Genomic DNA, 26,333 nt, shown 5'->3' on the forward strand with positions numbered 1-26,333 from the left:
AAAATGTATTTTAATATCCATTATCCTCCAGCATGGCCCCTGTTCTTTTCTCCTCTTCTTTCTTGCCACTTCCCTGTTCAGGGTCATTGACTTTTGTAGCCTTTTTCTAAAACTCATGATCATACACCAGGCTGTCATGCAGATTGATCTCTAAGGAATGCTGATATTTAGTCAATGTACTGAGGCTAGTCTCCCCCTTAATCATCTTCCATCCACAATCATTGCAAGAATCATCCTACCAGTATAACTCTCTGGTCTTCCCTGAATATGCCCATACCAATGTAGCCGAGCCTCCCTCAACTTGTCTTCAGTTGGAGCAATCCATACTAGTCCTCTTCCAATCTGATTTCATTTCCTATCATGGAATGTGCAATGATTTGGCCATCTCAATATCTTCATTTCCGTGATGGAGAGCACCCTGATTTCCTTTCTTGTGGCTGGCAAAGTCTCTGTTCCATACGTTAGATAGGGTCAAATTACAGTTTTATGCACTCTACATTTTAATTTTATTGGCATTTTTTGTCACTGAGAATTGGGGTCCCACCATTTGCACCAAACAGCGTTAGTATGATGCTGGGCATCACTCAAGATGGCGCCACTGTCAGCAACCATTGAACCTAGGTATTTTAATTCTTGCACTCTTCTAAGCTCTTTGCCTGTGATAGCCTTTATGGTGAAACCCCCTCCCTCACTAATCATGACTTCTGTCTTACCAACATTCACTCTTAATGCAGCACACTCAAAACCAGGTTGCCACTGCTCATAGTTGGCTTAGTTCATAGGGTGTCTCAGTCTTCCACACATCACTAAGTCATCAGCAAACAGCATGTTTCAAAGCAGCTCTCATTCTGTACTCTCACTTATATCCTTAACAGCAAACAAAAAGGGGCTCAATGTTGATTCCTGATGCAGGCCAACGTTCACTGGACATTTTGGCACACTTATCTGTCTAAAGCTCCACCAAACTAGTTCTCAGGGTACACTATTGTACACCTTCAGGTCCACAAAGACTGTACCCAGTTGCTGTCCATGTTCTCTGAACTTCTCCATGAGAATTTGTAGAGCAAATCTGACATCAATTATACTCCTTCCTGGCATGAAGCTGTAGTAACCCTTCCAAGTTTCAACCATGCTATGCAGACACTTTTCAGTAATCTTTTTCTGTACTTTCATAGCATGTGATGTCTGCTTAATTGGACAATAATTAGCACACAGTGTAGTATCTCCTTTGTGTTTAAAAATAGGCTCCACAAGACTGGCATTTTTTCCTTTCTTGAGAATACCATTGTACAGATTTGTAAGATACTTGATGCCTTTCCTTCCCAATTACTTCACCATAACCACTGGTACTTCATCTGGCCCAGGTACTTTCTCCATTTTTATTTTTCCTAAGTGCCTTCTTCCTGTATGCAATATATCATGCCCTGGTTCAGCTTACATTTTTAATTCCTCCCTTGGATTCTCCTCATTCATCGCTCTTCTAAATAGTCACTCCAAACTGTGTTGATTGATTGCACCATGTTCATTTCTAATGTTAGCAAACTCATTCACATCCCTCATCATTTTCTCTCTTACCTTGATGAGTCTATAGATGGTCTTCTCTCCCTTATGTTCTCCTAGTCATTTATATAACTTGGTAACTGAAACTTCTTCCAGTCAGCATTCCTACATTCCAACTTGCACATCTCAGCTTACTTACTCACTTCCTTAACTTTAGTGGCCCTTGCCCGGTTACAACAATATACATTGCTTGCGGGAAATGCCCTAGCCCTCTGGGGTACATTTGACATAGACATTGGTTCATGTAAGCATATCTATTGGACAAACTTTCCAAGTTGGCTTTCCAAGACTGACACCTTTTGGTTTGAAATCAAAGTTTTCCTTTTAAATCAAAGCTGCCCATCTGCCCCAAGGGCCTTGTTCTCTCCTCCTTTATTAGATAAGTGTCCATTATCACTTAGGCACCATCTCCTATCTTCTTGCCGTCCATCTCCATAGCTCATGGATGCTCATTACTTCCAGTCATGGGAGAAAATGGATCTCTTCCTCCGAATTAAGTTCTACATTATTTCATGGACTGGCCAGCAGGAGCCACCCTAGTGTAACTTTCTTTCCTTCCCTCTACTACTAACTGAAATGAAGTGTCGTGAATACTTTCAGAGTTTCCAGAATATCAAGAAAAAACATCAAAGACCACTTTTCTACATCAGTCTTCCTTGTTACAATACAATGCATGGGTGTCACCTCACTAGCTATTCAACATACCATTTGCTTTTCAAAACAGCAACATTTTGATCAAGTAAAAATTTAGTAGAAACAACATGAAGTAGTTGAGGATTACTGTACATAAATGCTACTGTCATTTCAACCAACAATTTCAGTTAATTATGCCATAAACAAAGGTTTAGCTGAAGGGCTATTTGACACTGTGCTTGTATTGTTACAGAAACAATAATCCAGGAATCTAGCAAAATTCAGATAATGCCAGATGTCAAAGACTAAGAAACAGCACAGCTAAGATGGTGTTTGTAGAGGGCTGTGTATATTAAAAGGATGGAAGTTTATTCCCAGTCTTAAGAATACTTTTGGAAGAGAATATTCTGTTTTTTTTCAAATATTTATTTATTTATTTATTTTAGATTTGTTTCATTTAAAAAAATAGACCGATGCTATTTTCACACGCAACCCAAAGGAGTCTCAATTTCTAAAAGGGTTGGTTTTGAGTAATTCGTTACAAAAGTCTGATAATGGAATCCTATTGACCTGATAGCTAACCTAATAGCATCTGCCAAATCTGTCTGAAACACTTCAAGACCACCTTGTCTTCCTTGTACTGCATACACGGATATCGGGGGGGTTTCAAATTGCTAACCTCTAAGGTTCCATTCTGTATAGTGATGCCTGTTGCCAAACTTTGTAATACACTTCAGAGGTTTCTTTTTTTCATACCAGAGTTTTCAAAGCTGCAGTAAACTTCACAGCATAACAGTGCTACGTTATCCAAAAGTCCCTGGGAGATTTGTCTTTGAAGAGATGTTTGTATCCTCATTACAGATGTAGTGTTTTTATTTGGATTTTAACTGCATACTGAATAACATACACTTCTGTCATCTAGATAATAAGTTTGTGATAAAATTAAGCAGAGGAACGAAGGGAGAAGTATTTTCTCCACGTTAAATTTTTAATCCTAAAACTTCCATGTCATGTGACCATGACTCGGTTTACATGCAAAACCATCTCTTCAGGCTGTGACTGGATATTTGGGTCCTACAAGATTCTCAGGAAGTTTGTATGGGGTTTCCCAGATAAAGACCACTCCCAAAGCCTTGTTTTCCCTGCTTGAATATAGAATTAGATTAGTAAAAGCTTACATGACAAGGAGGGTGGGTGCAGATAGGACTTAACCACCATCTTGGCCCTGCATGTGGAATATCAAGAGGAAGAAAGGACTGGAGCAGGGAAGGGAGACTGGGCTCTCATGATAGGAGCAGGCTTTGGTACACTGTTTATACCCCAGAAAAAGAAGGAAAACTTTGTGTTTTAGCTACTCTCTTTGATGGTGAGGAAAATCCACGCTGTGATAAGGTGAACGTTTTACTTTCATAAAACTAATAAGTCAATCATTTCCTTCTGTGTATTTTTCACAGGGATTGGATACAGGTTACTTCCATGTGAAGAAGAAAATGTTTTCAGGAAGTAATGAGCCAGTGACCTCTTTTCCTGTGCCTTATGATCTGCCCCCAGAGCAATATGGAAGCAAAGGTAAGACGTACCTCTTGAAGAAAGAAAGGGAAAAAAAAAATGTGACTGCTACACTGAGGCCAGATTGTTTTGTCCAATTTCAAACCTGCTCACGTGCTCTGCATTCCAAAGCTTGACTCTAACATTACTGTGTTGGCATTTCATTGAGGACAGCCCTCCAACAGGTTGCTTTGTGGCTTGAAAGCAAGGGATTAGGAATTTTTTGTGGTGTTACTTGTGAGAAGATAGAGCATGAGGGGGAATACAGCAGGGAGGTATAAGCCTGTGGGAGCAGGATATAAAGTCAGTCTTGTATTCACTTCTAGCATGTTGTTCAGTGTCTCTGTAAACTTCACAGGAGTTTCTGTTTTGTCTTGGCAGATTTGGTGTTTTTTTTGTTTGTTTGGACAGGTGAGTTAAATAGTCTTGTGATTCCCTTTCCCATAGTAAGGATTGGGCAAGTAGACTTTGTTCCCAGGCAGATACTCTGTTATGATGATTTCCCAAAGCTTCCTTAAGAGAGTCTAGGGGTTATGGGAAATCAAAGACTTTGGAAGAAGGAAAGCAGAGATATGGAGGAGGGGAACAATTACATGGTGACTGTGAAAAATGACGCACAAAAAAAGTTCAGAGAGAATGTGAAATAAGGAAAAAAGGGTGAGAACTAAAATTCAAAAGAAAAAATAAATCCATAAGTAGGGCTACATGTCTGTCATGGAGGTCACGAAGTCACTGATTCTGTGACTTTCCATGACCTCTGTGACTTCTGCAGCAGCCAGTGTGGCTCAACCCAGGGCCACCCAAGTAGCAGGCCCCAGAGACAGCTATTCAGGCAGCCCCAGGGACAGCCACACCTGCCGCTGCTGGAGCAGCTCTGAAGCCAGCTGCTCGGGCAGCCCCGAGGTCAGCCACACTGGCCACTGTTCGGGCGGCCCTGAGCAGCTGGCCCCAGGGACCGCCTGAGCAGCAGTCCTCAAGACGGGAGCAGCCGCAGCTTGGCGGCAATGGTCCCAGGGGCAACCGGAGCAGCAGCAGGGGGATGGCCCCAGGGGTAGCCAGAGTAGCCGCTGCTCAGCGGCCCCTGGAAGCTGTTGCCTCTGGCCCTGAGCCCACTGGACCCCCCTGAGCAGTGCCTCCCCCGCAGAGTAGCAGCCCCCCAGGTAAGTTTTAGTCAGGGGTATTTATAGTACAGTCATAGACAGGTCAGGGGTTGTGAACTTTTGTTTATTGCCCCTGACCTGTCCATGACTTTTTTACTAAAATACTCATGACTAAATCATAGCCTTATCCATAAGATATATGCTTGTATCAGCCTCTTTTCAATGTTTTCTTCAGTCTTTCATGTATAGCTCAAGATTTAATTTAGTCAGGAGTAAATCTGTAAAAAATTGAATGTCCCTTTGAAAAAGGGATATAAATTGCAGGGAAGAGAGGGTTATGAACCCCATAATAGTATGAAACACTTTCAAAATCTCAAACTCCACGAGGCTGTGACTCTACCCATAGAACAGATAAAGCAGTAAACTGAGATATGCATGATGCTGCAGGGCAGGGATAGTTTGAAAGCTTAGAATACACTGAGAATTATGGCAGGTTTCAGAGTAGCAGCCATGTTAGTCTGTATCCGCAAAAAGAAAAGGAGTACTTGTGGCACCTTAGAGACTAACAAATTTATTTGAGCATAAGCTTTCTTGAGCTACAGCTCACTTCAATGGATGCATGCAGTGGAAAATACAGTGGGCAGATTATATATATACAGAGAACATGAAACAATGGGTGTTACCATACACACTGTAACGAGAGTGATCAGGTAAGGTGAGCTATTACCAGCAGGAGATGGGGCGGGGGGGTAGTAAAAACTTTTTGTAGTGATAATCAAGGTGGGCCATTTCCAGCAGTTGACAAGAACATGTGAGGAACAGTGAGGGGGGAGGGGGGAATAAACATGGGGAAATAGTTTTACTTTGTGTAATGACACATCCACTCCCAGTCTTTATTCAAACCTAAATTAATGGTGTCCAGTTTGCAAATTAATTCCAATTCAGCAGTCTCTCGTTGGAGTTTGTTTCTGAAGTTTTTTTGCTGAAGAATTGCGACTTTTAGGTCTGTAATTGAGTGACCAGAGAGATTGAAATGTTCTTCGACTGGTTTTTGAATGTTATAATTCTTGATGTCTGATTTGCGTCCATTTATTCTTTTACATAGAGTCTGTCCAGTTTGGCCAATGTACATGGCAGAGGGGCATTGCTGGCACATGATGTAAGGTATAAAAATGTGAAATAGTTATGGGTGAGGACAAAGTCACAATTTCACATTTGGGGACAATGTATACCTTCAAGTCAGTGGCACTGCTATGGGTACTTGCATGGTCCCACAGATTCTCAGCCATAATCTCTGAAAGGCACCTCACTGCCTGAACATTGCTTCAGGTGGCCATTGATGCTGCTGACACTGCCTCATGCTCCATGGCTACAGCCATCTCGATGAGACATTCCTCTTGGCTGCAGGCCTCTGGCATCCTAAGAGAGGTGTATTTTTACAAAGGAAGATTTATCCTTCAATGGGTTCAAACTATTTCCCCAGAAAATGGATGATGCCATTCCCACTCTAAAAGACTCCTGTGTGACTCTTCATTCACTGGAGGTTCTCCATCCCAGTAAAAAGAGGAAACCATTTAAATCTGTTGTACTACAGAACCTCTTATCAGCAGAGCTTCCAGGACACCTTCAGTAGAAGGCCTGGACCTCCTAGATGTCACCAGACAGTATCATCCATAGCAATCCATTCTTGTCAGACTTCTTCAGCTTCCAAGCAGTCATTCTGACTATTTGATCAAGGACAGCATGCCAACCATATCTCATCTCCCTCCTTTTGGAAAGCACTATCTCTCTTTTGCAATGGTTGGAAAAAGATTACATTGAACAAATGGGTGCTCAGCACAGTAAAGGAGGGATATGTCATCCAATTTGCCTCCTTCCCCTTTGCCAACCCACCTTCCCTGTCCCTTTTCAGGGACCCATCTCACAAGACCATATTGCTTCGGAAGCATGATCTCTTTTGGAATTGGGAGTGATAGAGGAAGATTTCCTTACCAACACAGAGGGAAAGGTTTTTATTCCCAGTTTTTCCCGATTCCCAAAAAGACACATCACCTGCATCCCATTCGAGATCTAAGAAAGCTGAACCAATTCATCAAGAAAATCAAGCTCAATATGATCACCCCTGCTTCCATTATCCTTTCCCTAGAAATTGGTATGTTGTTCTTGCCTTGCAGGACATGTACTTTCATGTGGGAATACATCAGGTCATAGCAGGCAACAACCAATATCAGTCTACGGTGCTTCCCTACAGGTTATCGTCAGCTCCAAGAGTGTTCACCAAGTGCATGACAGTGGTACCAGCCCATTTGCACCTCCTATGTACTTACCTGGTGTGACAGGGTCAGGCCAGATGGCTACAGGAGAGTAATAGAAGGCAGATATATTAGCCCCAGGCTAAGTAGGTCCCTTTTCCCTGGGTAAGGTAACAGAGTTGGTTCCAGAACAATCAGGAACCTTCTGGAGACCATTAAGACAGGCTAATTAGAACACCTGCAGCCAATCAAGAAGCTGCTATAATCAATTAAGGCAGGCTAATCAGGGCACCTGGGTTTTCAAAAGGAGCTCATTTCAGTTTGTGGTGTGCATGTTAGGAGCTGGGAGCAAGAGGCACCAGGAGCTGAGAGTGAGAACGCGGACTGTTGGGGGACTGAGGTGTACAAGCATTATCAGACACCAGGAGGAAGGTCCTATGCTGAGGATAAAGAACGTGTTGGGAGGAGGCCATGGGGAAGTAGCCCAGGGAGTTGTAGCTGTCGCACAGCTGTTCCAGGAGGCACTCTAAACAGCTGCATTCCACAGGGCCCTGGGCTGGAACCCGGAGTAGAGGGCGGGCCCGGATTCCCCCCAAATCCTCCCAACTCCTGGTCAGACACAGGAGGAGTCGACCTGGACTGTGAATTCAGAAAAACGGCCAAGCCGAGGGCTGCCATGAAGCTCCAAGGCGAGCGAATCCGCCAATAAGCGCAAGACCCACCAAGATAGAGCAGGAACTTTGTCACAACTGGTGTCGGAAGTGGGATCTGGTGTCCACAGTGCGGCGGAAGAAGGAGGGTGTTTGGAAGAAGGGGGTGGGGGGAGGATCTATTTTTATTTTTTTTCACCACAACCGAGGAGGTAGTGCGGGTACTGATACAAGCCACGGCTGCCCAGCAGGAGGCTACTTGTGTCCAGTCAGCCACCCAACAGGAGGCAGTGCAGCTGCAGCAAGAGACTAATCGCCTGCTGATGGACCAGGCTGCTCGAGACCAGGCTATGTTGCAGGAACTGGTAAACCAGGTAAAGGCCCTTACAGAGCTGAACCGCGGCCATCATGGGATGCAGATCATGCGGGCCAGCAATTGGCTGCAGAAAATGACGTGGGAGAATAATGTAGAGGCATACCTCCTGGCCTTTGAGAGGACAGCCCTGCAGGAGGTTTGGCTGCTAGAACAGTGGTCTGGCATCCTCGCTCCATTCCTGTGTGGGGAGGCCCAGAAGGCCTACTATGATTTACCTGAAGAGGCTGCAGCGAACTACCTCCAGCTGAAAGCAGAGATCCTAGCCAGATCTGGGGTAACGACCGCAGTGCAGGCCCAGCAATATCATGAGTGGAGGTACCAGGAAAACAAAACCTCGCGGTCCCAATTATATGACCTCATCCATCTCACACGAAAGTGGTTACGAACTGAGTCCCGGAGTCCGGAGGAGATACTAGAGGTTCTGGTCATCGACCGGTACATGAGAGGACTACCGCCAGCCCTTCGCGCCTGGATAAGCCCGAACGAACCCTCCACCTACGACGAGGTTGTTGCGCTGGTAGAAAGGCAAAGGATGGCGAGGGAGCTGACCTGACCAGTTAAGGAAGAAGCACCCTGGGTTAAACTAGCAGGACGAAGCCCTAAAGCTCAGGTGACTGGGCCACCAGGAGAACCCAGGTGGAAAAAGAGAGGGGCTGAAGGCCCACCAGAAGCCACAAAGAGTCGGAGCACTGAGGGGGAAGAGGATCATGATGTGAGACTACCCAAACCAAGAGACCGGAGAACGCCTAGGGCTCCATACAGATGTTACGCCTGCGGGAAGTGGGGACACATAGCTGCACAGTGTCCCAATGCTGAGGAGCCTATGCAGTGTAACCTGGGGAACTAGGCAGACCCATGCTCCCTAATCCACCTTGTGGGGGTCTCACTAACCCCACATATGTACACTAGACCAGTGAAGCTAAACGAGGTAGAGACCACAGCACTGGTTGATTCGGGGAGTGCTATCACGCTTGTCTCGGAGAAGCTCGTGAAGCGTAGTCAGCTGCTGTGGGCTAAGCATACGGGGATAACATGCGTTCATGGGACAGTTGGTTATTACCCCACCATCCCAGTAAAAATCGAGATTCAGGGGAACACTATTGAGGTAGCAGCAGGTGTAATCCCTAAACTCCCATACCCAGTGCTCATAGGGAGGGACTTTCCAGGATTTGGAGACTTACTCCCGGTAGGAGAATTGGAGAAAGGGGGAAGCCCTGAAAGTAGTGAGGCATCCACAGTAGACTGTCAACCCCCAACCTTCTCTGAAATATCCTCAGATTTGTTCTCCACTCCCAGACAGCGTAGAAAGACGAAAAGGGAAAGACTGGCAGCTAAGGCCTTGGGAACCCAAATACTGGCACAAAGCCAGAGGGTCGTTCTCGTAGGTAGGCGGACCCGAGCAGCTGAAAAGGAGGCCACCTAGGAGAGAGAAGCACCTGAGTCTGACCCACACCCTAACGCCTCTGAACCAGTAGAGGCAACAGAGACTGGCCTCCTAGATCTCAGGCAGATTAGCCCCGGGAAAGGAAATTTTGGACGGGACCAGGCTGAAGACCCAAGGTACGACAACATTAGGAAGGAAGTGACCGAAATAGATGGGGTCCCCGTGGAAGGGAAAACCCAAGGATCAGGACCCTACTTCATAATGAAGAAGAATCTCTTATACTGGGTTGTACCAGTACAGGGGCAGAAGGTACAGCAGATCCTAGTACCTCAAAAACACCAGAATGCTGTATTAAGTCTGGCCCATAGTCATCTTTTTGGGGGCATTCGGGGGTAGAGAAGACCCTGGCAAGGGTCTTGCAACAATTCTTCTGGCCCGGAGTACATGAAGAAGTGCGGAGGTACTGTGCATCCTGCCCGGAGTGTCAGCTGCACAGTCCCCGTCCCCACTTGAGGGCACCTTTAGTACACCTCCCCATCATAGAGGTCCCCTTCAAGCGAATAGCCATGGACCTAGTGTGACCCCTGGAGAAGACAGCCTGGGGCCACCAATATGTACTTGTCGTTCTGGATTATGCTACTCGCTACCCAGAAGCCGTCCCCCTGCGGAACACGGCCTCTAAAACAATAGCTAAAAACTTGGTGGGGATCTTTGCCCAAGTGGGGCTACCAAAGGAGATATTAACAGACCAAGGTACCCCATTTATGTGGAAGCTAATGAAGGACCTCTGTACGCTACTCCATATACATACCCTGAGAACTTCAGTCTCTCATCCGCAGACCGATGGGCTGGTAGAAAGGTTTAACCAAACCCTCAAGGCAATGATAAGGAAAGTGGTAAGTCGAGACGGGAAGGATTGGGACACTCTACTACCCTACCTTATGTTTGCAATCCGGGAGGTACCTCAGGCCTCAACTCCCCCTTTGAATTATTATACGGACACCACCCCCATGGCATACTAGATATTGCAAAAGAAATCTGGGAAGAGGAACCCAACGAGGGGAGAAATATAATTGAACATGTGTTGCAGATGTGAGAACGGATAGCCCGTGTCACCCCTATTGTACGGTAACATTTGGAAAAGGCGCAGTAGGCCCAGCGAACCCATTACAATCGCCAGGCAAAAGTCCGACAGTTCCAACCAGGGGATCGGATGATGGTGTTGGTACCCATGGCAGAAAGCAAGCTTTTGGCCCAATGGTGGTTGAACCCGTGGGGGAAGTAACCTTCAAGGTGTGGCAGCCAGGACGCCAGAAACAAGAACAAATTTATCACATTAACCTCTTAAAGCCTTGGCACCAACGAGAGGCGTGTGTAGTGGCCCAAGAGACCCCAATCCAGGGAAATAATATGCAGGAGCAGATCAGGATATCCACTGATCTGACATCCAACTAGAAGAAGGAGGTAACTGAGATGATCAACCGATACCAGGTCGTGTTTTCAACCAAACCAGGCCGGACCAACAAAGCATATCACCACATTATCACAGACCCTGGGGCAAAGGTAACTTTTAGGCCCCCTCGGGTCCCAGCAGCAAAAAGGGAAGAGATCAAGGTAGAGGTAAAAAGGATGTTGGAGCTGGGAGTCATCGAAGAGTCCCACAGTCAGTGGTCAAACCCGATTGTGTTGGTGCCCAAACCCAATGGCACCACTAGGTTTTGTAATGACTTTCGCTGGCTGAATGAGATATCCAAATTCGATGCATACCCCATATCGATGAGTTAGTTGACTGCCTGGGCAATGCCTGATTTTTGACCACCCTTGATTTAACAAAGGGATACTGGCAGATTCCCCTTGCCAAAGATGCAAAAGAAAAGATGGCATTTTCTACACCAGAGGGTCTGTTTCAATATACTGTTCTTCCTTTTGGACTGCATGGGGCACCTGCCACCTTCCAGCATCTTATGGACAAGGTCCTACAGCCCCATACTAGTTGCAGTATGCAGCGACAAACCTGGATGATGTGATTATTCACTCTCCCGACTGGGAAACCCACTTCGGAAAGGTGGAAGCTGTTCTAGACACGTTAAGACAGGCTGGCCTTACAGCCAACCCAGCCAAGTGTGCTATAGGGCTAGCCAAGGCTAAATACCTTGGCTACGTTGTAGGAAGGGGCATGGTCAAGCCTCAACTAAACAAACTAGAGGCTATCCAAAATTGGCCCCAGCTGAATCGGAAAAAGCAAGTCCAGGCATTCCTGGGTGTGGTGGGGTACTACGGACGATTTATTCCCCACTTCGCTACCAGAGCGAGTCCCCTGACAGACCTGATAAAAGCCCGGGGTCCAGACATGGTGAAGTGGACAGATGCCGCAGAGAAAGCATTCATGGATCTATGGACAGCCCTCTGCAGTAGCCCCGTGCTTATAGCCCCAGACTTCCACAAAGAATTCATTTTACAAACAGATGCATCTGAAGTAAGATTGGGAGCTGTCCTATCGCAGATGGTCGGAGATGAAGAACACCCAATCTTCTACCTCAGCAGGAAACTCCTCCCGAGAGAGCAGAAGTATGCTGTGGTTGAAAGAGAGTGCCTAGCTGTGAAATGGGCCATGGAAACGCTACGTTATTACCTTCTGGGATAACGGTTTACGCTTGTGACCGAGCATGCACCCCTCCAGTGGATGCAGCAGAATAAGGAGAAGAACGCAAGGGTGTCCAAATGGTTCCTGTCCCTACAACCTTTCCAATTCACCATACAACACCGGGCTGGAAGCCACCATGGCAATGCAGATGGCTTGTCACGAGTACACTGTCTGACGTCCCAAGTTGCCCAACCCCGTAGTATTGAGCGGGGGGATATGTGACAGGGTCGGGCCAGATGGCTACAGGAGAGTAATAGAAGGCAGATACCTTTCCCAGGGAAAAGGGACCTACTTAGCCTGGGGCTAATATAACAGGGAAGGTTCCAGAACAATCAGGAACCTTCTGGAGACCATTAAGACAGGCTAATTAGAACACCTGCAGCCAATCAAGAAGCTGCTAGAATCAATTAAGGCAGGCTAATCAGGGCACCTGGGTTTTAAAAAGGAACTCATTTCAGTTTGTGGTGTGCGTGTGAGGAGCTGGGAGCAAGAGGCACTAGGAGCTGAGAGTGAGAACACAGACTGTTGGAGGACTGAGGCGTACAAGCATTATCAGACACTAGGAGGAAGGTCCTATGCTGAGGATAAAGAAGGTGTTGGGAGGAGGCCAAGGGGAAGTAGCCCAGGGAGTTGTAGCTGTCACACAGCTGTTCCAGGAGGCACTCTAAACAGCTGCATTCCACAGGGCCCTGGGCTGGAACCCGGAGTAGAGGGCGGGCCCGGATTCCCCCCAAATCCTCCCAACTCCTGGTCAGACACAGGAGGAGTCGACCTGGACTGTGAATTCAGAAAAACGGCCAAGCCGAGGGCTGCCATGAAGCTCCAAGGCGAGCGAATCCACCAATAAGCGCAAGACCCACCAAGATAGAGCAGGAACTTTGTCACACTGGACAATTGGCTAGTTCATAGAAGATCAAGGGCCCACATCAAAAACAGCACCCTCGTCATCAGACATCTGTTGTCGAGACCTGAAATGAAATATGGACAAACTGGCCTTACAACCAACACAACAAATAACTTTCATAGGAGTGGACCTAGACACAACTGCCATGGCGTACCTCTCTAAGGACAATTTCAGTCCATAGTGTGTCTGCCTGCCTCTCTCTCTCTGTCCAGTCTGCAGAGAACAGTTCACTTCTACCCACAACTACTGCACTGTGTGACCTCGTACATGTACATGACTCGTCATGCTAGAATTCACTTCAGATGTCTGAAGGCCTTGTTATATTGACTGAGCAGGCATCCACTGGACATGCTGATTAGCATACCTGCAGGAGTGCTTCAGTCTCTCAACTGGTTGTTAGACCCTCTCTAAATGTATGCAGAGGGGTTCCCTTTCTATCACGAGAACTGCCTATGACTCTCATAACAGACACATCCACCAAAGGTAGGGGGGCCATCTTGAACATTTCAGGAACAGGCTTTTTGGTCATTTCGGAAGGTTTCACTCCATATAAATGTGCTGAATCATTGAGCTCTTCATTAGGCCTACAAGATGCTTATGTCCACCATTAGGAATCAGGTGATTCAAGTCCTCACAGACAATACTACTGTTACATTTTACCTGAACAGGCAGGAAGGTACAAGATTGCCTCCACAGTGGCAAGAAGTGAGCCACCTCTGGAATCTCTGTTTAAGGAACAATATCTTATTAAAAGCTTTTCACCTTCCAGGGTTGACAAACACGATCACAAATTCCTATTGTGATCCTGGCAGACCAGGTGCTAGCTTATGCCAAGGCCCTTAGACCTCAACTGAACACTGACAATACATAACCAGAAACCAGTCTGGCTCACCTGTGTGTTTAGCATTTATTAAAATAGATCTTAAGTTCATAAGAATGTGTTTAGACTTTATGAAATGCTTATAGGATGTTTCATGTAGTAATCTCACTTAAAACATCTGTACCCTATGTTATAAGGATATAGTGAGTGTTTGATTACTTACACAATTACAGAAGTTTATGATGCAAACAGGTCAGCAATTGTAAAATGCTGGCTTCCTACAGAAGGTATTAGGTCCTGCCCACCAAGAAGGACCATTGTAACCAAATGAGCCATTCATTGTGAAACATCAAAGAACAAAGGCTTTAATTACTCACCCCAACACCCATGAAGATGTCATGCATGTGGAATTGTCCCATCAGCTTGAATTCTGAGGGAAGGGAATAAAAATTCCTGACAAGAAGAAACTGGAATTCTGCGCTTGGACTTTGGGAAGGCAAGATTTCTTAGCATAAGCAAAGGATCCCCAGCTGCTTGGCCTGCAGGACTTTTAGTGGTTTTACATCATCTCATAGTGAGACTGTGGCTAGAATAAACAGCCACCTCTCTCAATGACTCAGCGGAGAATAAATAGGACTCCAGAGTAAGCAAAGAATTACCAACATAGCATCTGACTCTGTATAAGCAGAAGCCACTCTTTCTCTCGCTTTTATATGAGGGAAACAGCCATATTGGGAGGGAAGGGGGGGCGGGAAGAGCAGTGGTAAGATTTCTGGTTTTTACCTTTTGCATTGTGATTTTATTTTTCTGAGAATATTGATTGTTTGCTTCCTGCTACAATATTATGGTTGGCTTATTCCTGATCATTTCCCCTGCTGAATCTTGCCAAGCTAATTTTGATTATGCCCCTTTTAATTACAGCAGCATGGCTTATTTGTATATGGCCAGTGTGGGAAGTATCATTCAGTTGGGAAAGCTATGTTGTGACAGCTGATAAGAGGCATGATGCATCTTGGCAGGAAGTTAGACTAAATGACCCTTGCAGTCCCTTCTGACCTTATGGTTCTATGTTTGACTTCTGGCCAGAGAAGGCCCCTGACACCTATGTGTGGAGACAGAAGAAAGTATATGGCTGTGGTGATTGTGAAATTAGAGTATGCTATGCTATAGTGGTGAGACTGTGCCCATACCATAGCTATAATGACTAGATGAACATATTGAGGTGATGGCCCTGGTCTTGTTGAGAATGGTGTTAGGAACAGACTGGCTGGGTCACAGCCCAGAATGCTACAAGCACAGGTCTCATGGACATGTTTCTTCACCAGTGCATATCTCACCAACAGCCCCAATCCAGATCTGCACCCAATGTAGATTTCCCTATTGGTCTCTTCACCTGTACAGTGAATGGCCTGTATTTTTACCTGTCTGGGCACAACTGAAAATTGCCCTTAGCCCAGAATTAGAGGCCTTTTAAAAGAAAAGCCAAAGTGTGGTCAGCATTCTGGGCCACTCTACCCTGAAGGTGTCAATTCCCTGATGTGTGAGTGAACCTTGCTGGCCAGTTAATGGAGCATTATAACAATGGGTCAAAGGGAGACTCCTTATTTTGTTCTCTGTAATAACGATTGAATCAGGCTGGGGCAGCAACAGGTAAGGGTAGGTCCCAGTAACAGGAAAACACAGCTAAAGGAGGGAGCAGGGTGTGTTTTACCCCTTAGTGAGTGTTGACTGAAAAAGCATTTTTTACTTGTGCAGCGTTTACTTTCTTTGTTTCTACTGTTGTTCCTCTTAACTGTAAATCATAAGCAGCCAAGGATGTCTTCATTTTTCTTGACTGAACACTTCCCCCTAAGCATGGAAGCCCATCTTGTCCCCCTCCCCCGGCCACCCATTTTAGCAAACAGGGCAGATGGCTCATGCCATCAGGGTAATTGTTTCCCCCTCGGCCCCTCCCTGTGCTGGGGCTTTGCTGTCTGCCTCCATTTGGCAGTGCCTCACCCAACTCCTATCCCCACCTCCCAGTTTTGCTTCTTGGCCCCCTGCCTCCAGCTGTTTGAAACTACCCCCCACTCAGTCAGTTTCTGCCCTCTGCTCAGACCCTGCCTATCCCTCCCCAATTTGCCCCCTTTAACTTTTTTAATCCCTGGCAAGGGCAGCAACTTCAGCAGGTGTTACTGAGCAATGAGCATGCTCGTAGGAGCCAATTGGCACTCAGTGCCCTGTTGGAGTCCTAGTGCCATAGAGCCTGCTCCTGGGGGGTCACTAGGCCCGCAATCCTGCTGGGAGCGGGGGGCTCTGAGCACCCTGGGCTCCCCCTGCGCCTGATCCTGCAGTGTGGAGGATGACTCCGCTGGGCCCGATCCTGCATGTCACCCCATTTTTGCACTCCTGGCGGTTCTGCACCCTGGGCGTCTGCCCTGCTCACTCCACACTCATTACGGCCCTGTGTAGGGTTTTCAGGCATAGACTTGATATAGCAGATAAGTGTGTCTAAAAATGGTTGGAGGGGTTACTTGACACCATTTTTTTTTTTTTTGGACTGATCCCTTGTAAAATCTCTGGATTATCCTTCAACTAACCAATGAATTCTTGGGGAAGATTTTCAGAGGTGCATTGGAAGTTAGGTGCTCAACTCACATTGACTTTCAGTGGGAGTTGAGTACCTCACGGCTATTTGTGCTTTTGAGAATCACCCTTGCTGCCACCACCACCAGTGCTGCACTGTCTTCTGACAGATGTAACTCTCCTCAGTGGGTCTTCCTAAATTTAAAATGTATAGAAACTTTCTAGTTCAAGAACAGATTGAAAGTGTAGCCAAGCCCTGAGGAGTTTATACAAAACTGGTGGCAAGCAGTCTTTATGTTTGTGATTGGCTGGATCACAGAACTAAAGAGAGGCAAAGCTTGCGTGAGTCACCGCCTGTGCTGCCACTCATGATTAGTGAGGAAAACTCTAGTGTTGTCCATTTTAAATGTGCGTACACTACACTACAAATCTAGTATAACTCACAGTTTTCACAGTGAGGCAGTCTAGTTATTTAATGTTGCAGGGAGGTGGGTAGGAAGAATGCTTGTCATATAAATAGAGAAAATTCTTCAATAAATTAATTGGAAAATTGTCAACGTTTTGAAAGAATAGGTCAACATAACAAAGTGGTGGTACACTTTATGCTTAACTGCATGGATAATATGAAAGATTTCATCATGATTCAGACCCACTGTACATCACTAGGTTCAGCTATATCAAGAATCTTTTGATCTTCATCTGATTACAGTTTACTAGGCAAGGGCTAGATCCTCAGCTGGTATAAACTGACATGGCTCTTGACTCATTGGAGTTGCACTGATTTACACCAGCTGAGAATCTAGTCTGAAACCAGCTGTTTCATATCATCTGCCACAGCAATGATATGTTTAAAGAATATCCATACCTTAGGGCAATTACTAAACCTATTCCATGAGAAAAGTATGAGCTTAAGAGCTTCCTCTTTCAGGATTTACTTTGTTGGCTGGAGACCCTGAGACCGCTTTGCTGCTTTTCATACTGAACATGTTGTCGCTTTCCTAGAAAGGCTCAACTTCAAACACCCTTTCAGGTTAGAACACAGCTACCTGATCCCATCTAGACCTAACAGATGCCTGACCTTTCTGCCAGACATAATTCTTTTCCTATCCTATTTGTCTTTTCCTATTGGGGGAGGTTTAGGTTGGATATTAGGAAAAACTTTTTCACTAGGAGGATGGTGAAACACTAGAATGCGTTACCTAGGGAGGTGGTGGAATCTCCTTCCTTAGTTTTTAAGGTCAGGCTTGACAAAGCCCTGGCTGGGGTGATTTAGTTGGGGATTGGTCCTGCTTTGAGCAGGGGGTTAGACTAGATGACCTCCTGAGGTCCCTTCCAACCCTGATATTCTGTGATTCACATATGGCCTGATCCAGTGCCCCTTTAAGTCAATAGAAAGAGTCCTATTGACTTCAGTGGGCATTGGATCTGGCCCATGTTGAAAAAAGATAGGCTTGAGCCATGAAGTTTGGATCCAAATGCCAACTTCTGCAAAGTTTTGGGGTGCTCAGATCTAAGGAGTCATTCCTGCTACCAGTATTGAAATGTCACCCTGTGAAGTGAAAGTAAGGCAAACCAGATTGCATTGATATTATTAGACATACATATGAACTTTGCTACATTTTATATTTCTGGGTTTTTTTAAAATCAAATCCCAATTCCCTTCCATTTTCCAGTATGTTCACACTTACTTTTCTGCATTTTACAGACCCCAAAATAAATACAGAACTACAATCCTCCTCTAACGATTAACTTTTATTCTAGAAGTTTGGGGTTACAATAGTACTTCATCCAGTTATTTTCTTGCTTGTTAAAATTGGCTTGGCATGTGGTAATCTTGGGTTTTCTGAACCCAAAACTTTTTATAACTTTTACTCTTTGCAAAGCGCTGGCAGGAAATAAATCAGTGAGGATACGACCATCTGCTGGATAGATGGTTGATACAAGCAGGATAACACAAGTGCTCTTATTAAAGGTATGCTTTCTTTAGTCTCAAGCACCTACACATGTCCACAACAGGTTAGTAAAACACTCCAATCCCCCACATTTACGAAGGTCTGGAGTGGTTTTTGAGTGGTACAGCAGCAGCCTTCCGATGACCAATCTTGTGTCTTCCTGAGGGGACCCTCAGATGCATCCAGGGGGAGAATCCTGAAGAGTCCAACTGCCACAAACTTTCTTCCCTTATTTATTTGTTAGTATTACAATGACATGTCAAAGAAAACTTGTTAAGCCACCAATTTCAAAGATTAAGCAAGAGGTTTCATTTTGATTATCAATTAGCCAGATGTGTGTTTGCAGTCTGCAAACCTTGAGGCCCTGACAAAAACAGCCTGGAGGGCAAACATAGACAAGGTTCCTTCCCCCCCATACCTCAGCAATTTCAACAGAGATCTTATCAGGAGGGGTGGGGTCAGACTGTCTTCTCTTGTGGTCGCCCAAACCCTCTCCCCTCCTGACTTTTCTTCATGCTAAGACTGCTGCTCAGGCCCACTAAAGGCCTCCTAGTTTGGTTGCTTTTTGCAATGAACAGTAGTGATCCAGTCACTTTACTGGTCCTCCAAGATCTCCCTGTACAGTGTCTCAGTTGTTGTAAAATACACAAATAACTACCTCCCCTGCTGTTGTCCTACTCGTATTTCTTGCTATTCAACATTGTTTTTTTTTAAGTGAATCATAGCCGAATCCCACAAAATTAAACATTACTTAGTAATTACTAGAAAATCTACTGATACAACTCAATGTTATTCAAGAAGTCATCTTGATTGTCTCTTTAAATCTTCCACATCCAACACAATCAAACATTACTGCACTACTTTAGATACACAGTTGCACAGAAAAGCTTGTCCTTGTTATTTTGATAACTGAATAATGATACCTCTTTTCTACAGTAGTTTTCATCAGCAGATCTCAAAGTGCTTTACAAAGGAGGGCAACGTTATTGGCTTCATTTTTACAGATGGGGAAATTGAGGCACAGAGTGGTGAGGTGACTTGTCCAACTGCTTTATGCCAATCTTGTGACGAGTTCATAATACATAATCTATATATATGAATATTTACTGCTTTTCCTCTCTGATACACGTAGTATTTATACACAGATACAATTATCACTTTCCACATTCAGTGTACCTTAGGAACATTAAATAACTAATCCTCTCAATGCCCCTGTGTCATAGGTAAGAATTATGAGTCCTGTTTTACAGATGGGGAAACTGAGGCAGGATGTTTTATATAATAGTTTCCCATTTGCGACGCACATAACTCAGAGAACTGACCCTCAAGGAGTTTTGTCATCATCGTTCCATTAGAAGTGGGCTGGGAGGAATAGACTCAATAAGCGGTTATCCTGAGACACATACAGCTCTTTAGATTCCCACAGAAGTCCACTGCCTCTGTACAGCTGTTCTATTGGACCTTCTTCCCCCACCTTTTGTGGTACACTTGCCAATGGCAGCATAGCTGGTTCTGGTACCTCTCCGGTTGCATAGTAGTAACTGTCAAAGAATTCAGTGCTTCTTGAAGCAGCATTGACTCTCAATCACAGTTCTGATAGAAAATCTGTGAGGAGTGTGCCACGGATTGTGGCAGCTTCCTGACTTTACCATTTTCTTCCCACATTCCATCTTAAACTTATATGGAACCCCAGTCCTTTTCAGAGTCTATTGAGGAATTTTGGAGAATTGGAGAGAAAGAGAGGACCATGTTGAAGAGCCATCACTCCCACTTCTCTCCTTTCTATCACTTCACTTTCCTCCTCCTGCAAGGGTGGTTTCTGATAGGTTTGGTTCCTCTATTTCTGGAAGCAAAGGGAGGGACCGTAAGACTCTCTGTGACTGGCTGATGGACATACAAAGTTTTAATGTTAGCAGAGGTGAGACATGAACTCAGGCATTTATGTCATGCAAGGCCACTCTCAGATCTCTTGACAACATCTTCTCTTCCCAATATAATCATGGCTGCCCCAGTGAAAAATATTGATATCTCTGTAATCTTCCTTTTATGCTGCTTTAGGATCAAAATATCTGTCCAATACCTGATTTTCACTGGATGGACCAAAGCAAACTTTGCTATATCAAAATGATTGTAAGCTCTGTTTTAAATGTACTCTCCATCATAATTAATGGAGGATTGTCAGGTTGCAATTATCAGGTTGCAACATTTAAAAGAACAACCCTTGGGGGAAAAACAACGGCCTTTTAAAATGTATCTTTGTATCTCACCGCAAGCAATAGCTCAGTAAATTTTATCAGTAAGTTGAACTTCCAGTTGGGATGAACCACAATAAATGGTGGTTTGCCATTGACTTCACTGCGGCCAGGTATATGTCTGTCATAAGCATATTTTAACTTTTTACTTATGTATTTATTTTTGCTTGTTTTGCAGATCGCCCATGGATCTGGAATATTCCTTATACCAAAGCACCCGATACACATGGAAACATGTGGGTTCCATCATAAAAGCTTCAAACCTACTGTGAGATTTCGGCGTCTGACACAGCCTCCTACCATAGCTGTGAGACTAATTATTTCTGATTTTCAGATGTGGAGTTGCGCACTGGATAACTAGCTTCTTATTATGTCACGTCAATAATATTGAGACATTGTTTGGGGGAGGAGAGGAAGGGAGAATCCTTGGAGAATATGTAACCATATTGATCTTTATGGACTTTCTAAAAATATAACACTGTAATTTTAAAATACCGTTTTATATACTCTTCTTCTTGTAGTGCTCATTGCATTTTGGAAGGTGTTAAAATGACAGTGTAAGCTATGTTCAGAGGTTCCCACTGTTTTTAGCCAGAATATATTCAAATCTGTTAGTATTCTTTTTGATTGTTTTGGGGCCCCTCTTGATCACAGGAAGAGATTTGTAGTTACATTTTGAAGTTAGAAAGTGAATAAAAGGCAATTTTGTTACATTTTTCATCAACATGAAACCAACCCTTTGCTTTCACCTCTTTAGTAATTTATTGTCCTCTCCTTTGAGAGCTTAACAGAGTTCAATTCATTTCCTCCCCATTTCTTCCTTCTCCAAAGCCCAAATCCTGTCCAAAAAACTCAGTGCAAGTAGCTGGACTTGAGTGCCGGGGAGCTACATGAGGCAATGAGGTCACATGCATCAAAGCTGCTCTGCAATTGCTACTCCAGTCTAAAAGTCCAACAGTACAGTTTTCAGAGTAGCAGCCGTGTTAGTCTGTATCCGCAAAAAGAACAGGAGTCCTTGTGGCACCTTAGAGACTAACAAATTTATTTGATCATAAGTTTTTGTGGGCTATGGCCTACTTCATCAGATGCATAGAATGGAATATACAGTAAGAAGATATATATACATACAGAGAACAGGAAAAGGTGGAAGTAGCCATACCAACTGTAAAAGGCTAATTAATTAAGATGAGCTATTATCAGCAGGAGAAAAAAAACTTTTGTAGTGATAATCAAGATGGCACATTTAGACAGTTGACAAGAAAGTGTGAGGATACTTAACATGGGGAAATAGATTCAATACGTGTAATGACCCAGCCACTCCGAGTCTCTATTCAAACCCAAGTTAATGGTATCTAGTTTGCATATTAATTCAAGCTCAGCAGTTTCTCGTTGGAGTCTGTTTTTAAAGCTTTTCTGTTGCAAAATTGCCACCTTTAAGTCTGTTAATGAGTGACCAGAGAGGTTGTAGTGTTCTACTGGTTTTTGAATGTTATGATTCCTGATGTCAGATTTGTGTCCATTTATTCTTTTGCATAGAGACTGTCCGGTTTGGCCAATGTACATGGCAGAGGGGCATTGCTGGCATATGATGGCATCTATCATATTGGTAGATGTGCAGGTGAACGAGCCCCTGATGGCGTCCTGTCCTCCTTGCCCTTTCTATTGTCTTGCTTCTCCTTCATTATTCTCAAAGTCATTCTGTGATGTATTGTAAGCAAGACACAAGAAGTAATTCTTCCTCTCTACTCCACACTGATTAGGCCTCAACTGGAGTATTTTGTCCAGTTCTGGACGCCAAACTTCAGGAAAGATGTGGACAAATTGGAGGAAGTCCAGAGAAGAGCAACAAAAATGATGAAAGGTCTAGAAAATATGACCTATGAGGGAAGATTGAAAAAATTGGGTTTATTTAGTCTGGAAAAGAGAAGAATGAGAGGGGACATAAGTTTTCAAGTACATAAGATTGTTACGAGGAGGAGGGAGAAACATTTTTCTCCTTAACCTCTGAGGATAGGACACAAAGCAAATGGGCTTACATTGTAGCAAGGGTGGTTTAGGTTGGACATTAAGAAAAACTTCCTCATTATCAGGGTGATTAAGCACTGAAATAAATTGCCCAGGGAGGTTGTGGAATCTCCATCATTGGAGATTTTTAAGAGCAGATTAGACAAACACTGTCAGAGATGGTCTAGATAATACTTATCCTGCCATGAGTGCAGGGGACTGGACTAGATGACCTCTCTAGATCCCTTCCAGTCCTATGATTCTATGTCCTGTCCTGTGGAGTCTGTAAGCTCCTTGGAGCCATTATGGTGCCCTCTCTGTGCTGTTTTGGATGCCAATGAAAATAATGTCATTTATGTGCAGGGGGAAGAACTGCACTGACCAGACCCCTTGAGAGGTGGCTACACAGTGGTGGGAATATCTTCTATAAGCTATGTCTATACCACAAAAATTGCCTGTTGCTGATCATTGCTGCTAGCAATGGATGCACTTGAACTGGTTCAGATGCAGTCATAGCCTGGGAGAAAGCATGGTTAACACATACTCAGAGCTGTTAGGAATAAAATATGCTCAACTCCCGATAGCTTTGAAGCACATTCTCTGAAACTCCTCTGAGCACAGTTTGTCCTGGATCTGCACTTGAGGTTGGGTACAGTTGTGCCCACTGCTGACAACCTGTTGTCAGCAATGCGTAATTCCTGCAGTGCGATCATAGCTTTCACTGCCACTCCCTTCTGCATGACACCACAGAGTCTTTCACAGTTTTGTTCTCCACTGTGCACAATAGAGAGAGGAATGTAGGTGTTAAGATCAAGGATCTTGTCCCACAGATCTATTCTCCAGGGCCAAATTGAAAGTCAGAGGGATGCTCCATTGTGCATACAAGATTTTGACCCTTTTTGAACTAGAATTTGACCACTTAAAACTCATTTAATGTCCCTAATAAACATTTTCTATGTATCCTATTCTGAGAGTTCTGCAACTAAACTACCCCCGAGCAAGGAGCAATATGTTTGTTGTGCTGCTCCTGGAGCAAGCTAAAAGACAGATCATGATTCAGAGAGTCACAACCTGCCTTCCAGATACCCCCTTGCTCTGGGGGGAAAGTACCATGCGTCAAGTCCATAAATGGTAGAGGGTAATTCTCCCCTGCCCTGGTACACAGGCATAGCTAAAACAGACAAAAATATAGCATCTGAAGTTGAAACATTCCTACCCAATTTGTAATTTCTTATTTCTACTTGCAGTCAATTGAGAAAGAATTAAAAAATGGCACAATCTGTCTCTAAGCTAATTTTATCTGTATGTATGCAGTGACTTGACACTTCCACTATTGGGCCTTTGGAACTACAGATATGACTTCAGAGGGGTCATTATGTACTAATGGCTTATGACATCCAAAAAGGAAATGCAAAGTGACAGATGGTGTATATTGCTGTAATAACTCTGCCATATGATTGTTTTCCATCGTCTGTTCTTAACTAAATACTGTCACTGAGTTAATTACATTCACTATATACCAAAAAGTAGGACTGGTTAACATGGAAACAAACTAATTTATATAAGTAGTTGAACTATTGATTTACAGATAAAGAAGTTATTAAAATGGACTTTGATCACTGTCTGGCTTCAATTTTAGTTCTGAAAAGTTAATAATAGAAGAGCAGGGTCTTTCCATGGTAAGTCTCTGGTTTTAAATAAGACCTTGAATGTGTAGTTATAGCCAGTAAACCAGTATATTTTTTTAAAAGCCACTTGTATATTCTAAGTCCTATCTGCTTACATTGCTGACTAGATTGTTCTAATTTAACTTAAACTACTGTTTTACTCCAGTTAGCCCTGCAGAGCCAACACAACTTTCAGTGAGTGAATTGGATTCTAGTCTGATTCATACATCAGCAGAATTGTTGTCTAAGTTCCATGTTTAATCTTTACTTCTTACAAAATCAGTGCTAGAAAGAATCTAGTTTCACTCTCATATTCCATGTTGAGTTTGCAGAGATGGAGGTCAGGAAAAAGTCTTGTAAATAGAGCCGATTTGCTCTGAAAATCATTGAGATATAATAAACAAATCTTGGACAAAAAAACCACCGCCACCCAAAACAAAACCCCAAAATGGTTACTTACCTGTTCTGTAGCTGCTGTTCTTTGAGATGTGTGTGCAGATATGTATTACACTTAGGTGTGTTCATGCCGAGTGTACCAGAGTCAGACTTTTTTCCCACAGCAGTATCTGTTGGGATAGCGCACGCACCCTACATCCTCCTGGCCCCTCCAGAGGAAATATAAGGGTTGCCGCTGCCCCAACCCCCCTCAGTTCCTTCACAGCAGAGCAGATGGTTTAAGACTCCAATAGAGAGGGGACAGAGGGCAGGTCATGGAATACATATCTGCACCCACAACTAGAAGAAAAACAGTTACAGAACAGGTAAGTAACTGTTTTTCTTGTTCGCATTGTTGCAGGCATGTATTCCACTCAGGTGACTCCCAAGCAGTACTGTGGGTTCAGAGCCTACTTGAATAATGATTGAAATATGACTTTGCCAAAGTTCACATGCAATCTAGAGATTGTTGAGACGACACAGTGAAAAGTAAATGTATTTACTGAGGACTCTACAGATGTCCAGAATGGGAACATCCCTGAAGAAAGTAATTGATGCAGCCTGAGCCCTTGCAGAATGGGCCAAGAGTCTTTGCAGAGGTGGAATATTGACTGCCCTGTATGCTATTGTAATGCAAGAGGTTATCCAATGAGACATCATTTGTGCTAACGCTGCCTTGGCCCTTCATGTGATCTACATAAGACACAAAATGACAAGAATACTGTCTGAAGGACTTGGTCCTATCCAAGTTAAAAGCCAGTGCTCTCCTGACATCTAACTTACGTGGACGTTCCTCATCTCTGCTAATTTGCAGTTTGGGGAAGAAGACCAGAGAAGTATTGTCTGGTTTAAATGAAAAGCTGACACAACTGTAGATAAAAACTTCAGGTGTGGTCATAAGGCTACTTTGTCTTTGAAGAGCGCTGTGTAAAGAGGACCTGCCTGTAACGCTGGCAGATCAGGTGCCAGCTTATGCCAAGGTCCCCATGCCTAACTTGGATACTGACAGACAAATAGCTGGAATCAGTCTTTTTCACCTGTGTGTTAGTATTGTTAAAATAGGTATTAGAGTTATAAACATGTTTAGTGTTTAGACTTTATTGAATGCTTGTAAATTGCTGCATGCATTAATCCCGCTTATAACATTTGTATGCCATATTGTAAAGTAATATTTGAGCATTTGCACTGGAAGCCTCCATAACTATATAAATAACCAGACAGGAGGGAGACATTACGTGTGAAATGCTGTCCTCCAACAGAAGGTGTTATGGCCTTCCCCAAAAGGAAGGCCCATCGACCAGACAAACTGTTGAGAAACATCAAAAAGGACAAAAGATGTTGTTGTTTGCTCACCTCCCCCGGCAATGAAGAGCAGATGTGCAAGAGAATTGTTCCCATCAGCTGAGTTGGCAGTTTGAAGCAGAATGGGGGAAGGGAGAAAACCCCCTAACAAGGAGGAACTGTAACTCTGTGCTGCTTGGACTCTTGAGGGCAAGGTTTTCTGGGCATAAGCAAGAGATCCCTGGTGTTTAGCCTGGGTTAGCCCTAAAGGACATATAAGGCTTGCTTATTATAGAAGCTGCTATT

The 26,333-nt window shown here is 44.1% G+C and overlaps 1 protein-coding gene across 1 annotated transcript in view; it reads left to right on the forward strand.

Moving 5' to 3' along the window:
- Positions 1 to 21,135, forward strand: part of TDP1 (tyrosyl-DNA phosphodiesterase 1) — a 113,960-nt gene extending 92,825 nt beyond the window's left edge. Inside the window, exons 15-16 of the mRNA XM_084631324.1 lie at positions 3,648 to 3,762; positions 20,819 to 21,135. Coding sequence (XP_084487450.1) covers positions 3,648 to 3,762; positions 20,819 to 20,892 — 189 coding nt within the window. The 3' untranslated portion in view covers positions 20,893 to 21,135. The remainder of the gene's footprint in view (positions 1 to 3,647; positions 3,763 to 20,818) is intronic.
- Positions 21,136 to 26,333: the final 5,198 nt, after the last annotated feature.

This window comes from Lepidochelys olivacea (assembly GCF_965140295.1).
Source record: "Lepidochelys olivacea isolate rLepOli2 genome assembly, chromosome: 6".
NCBI lineage: Eukaryota > Metazoa > Chordata > Testudines > Cheloniidae > Lepidochelys > Lepidochelys olivacea.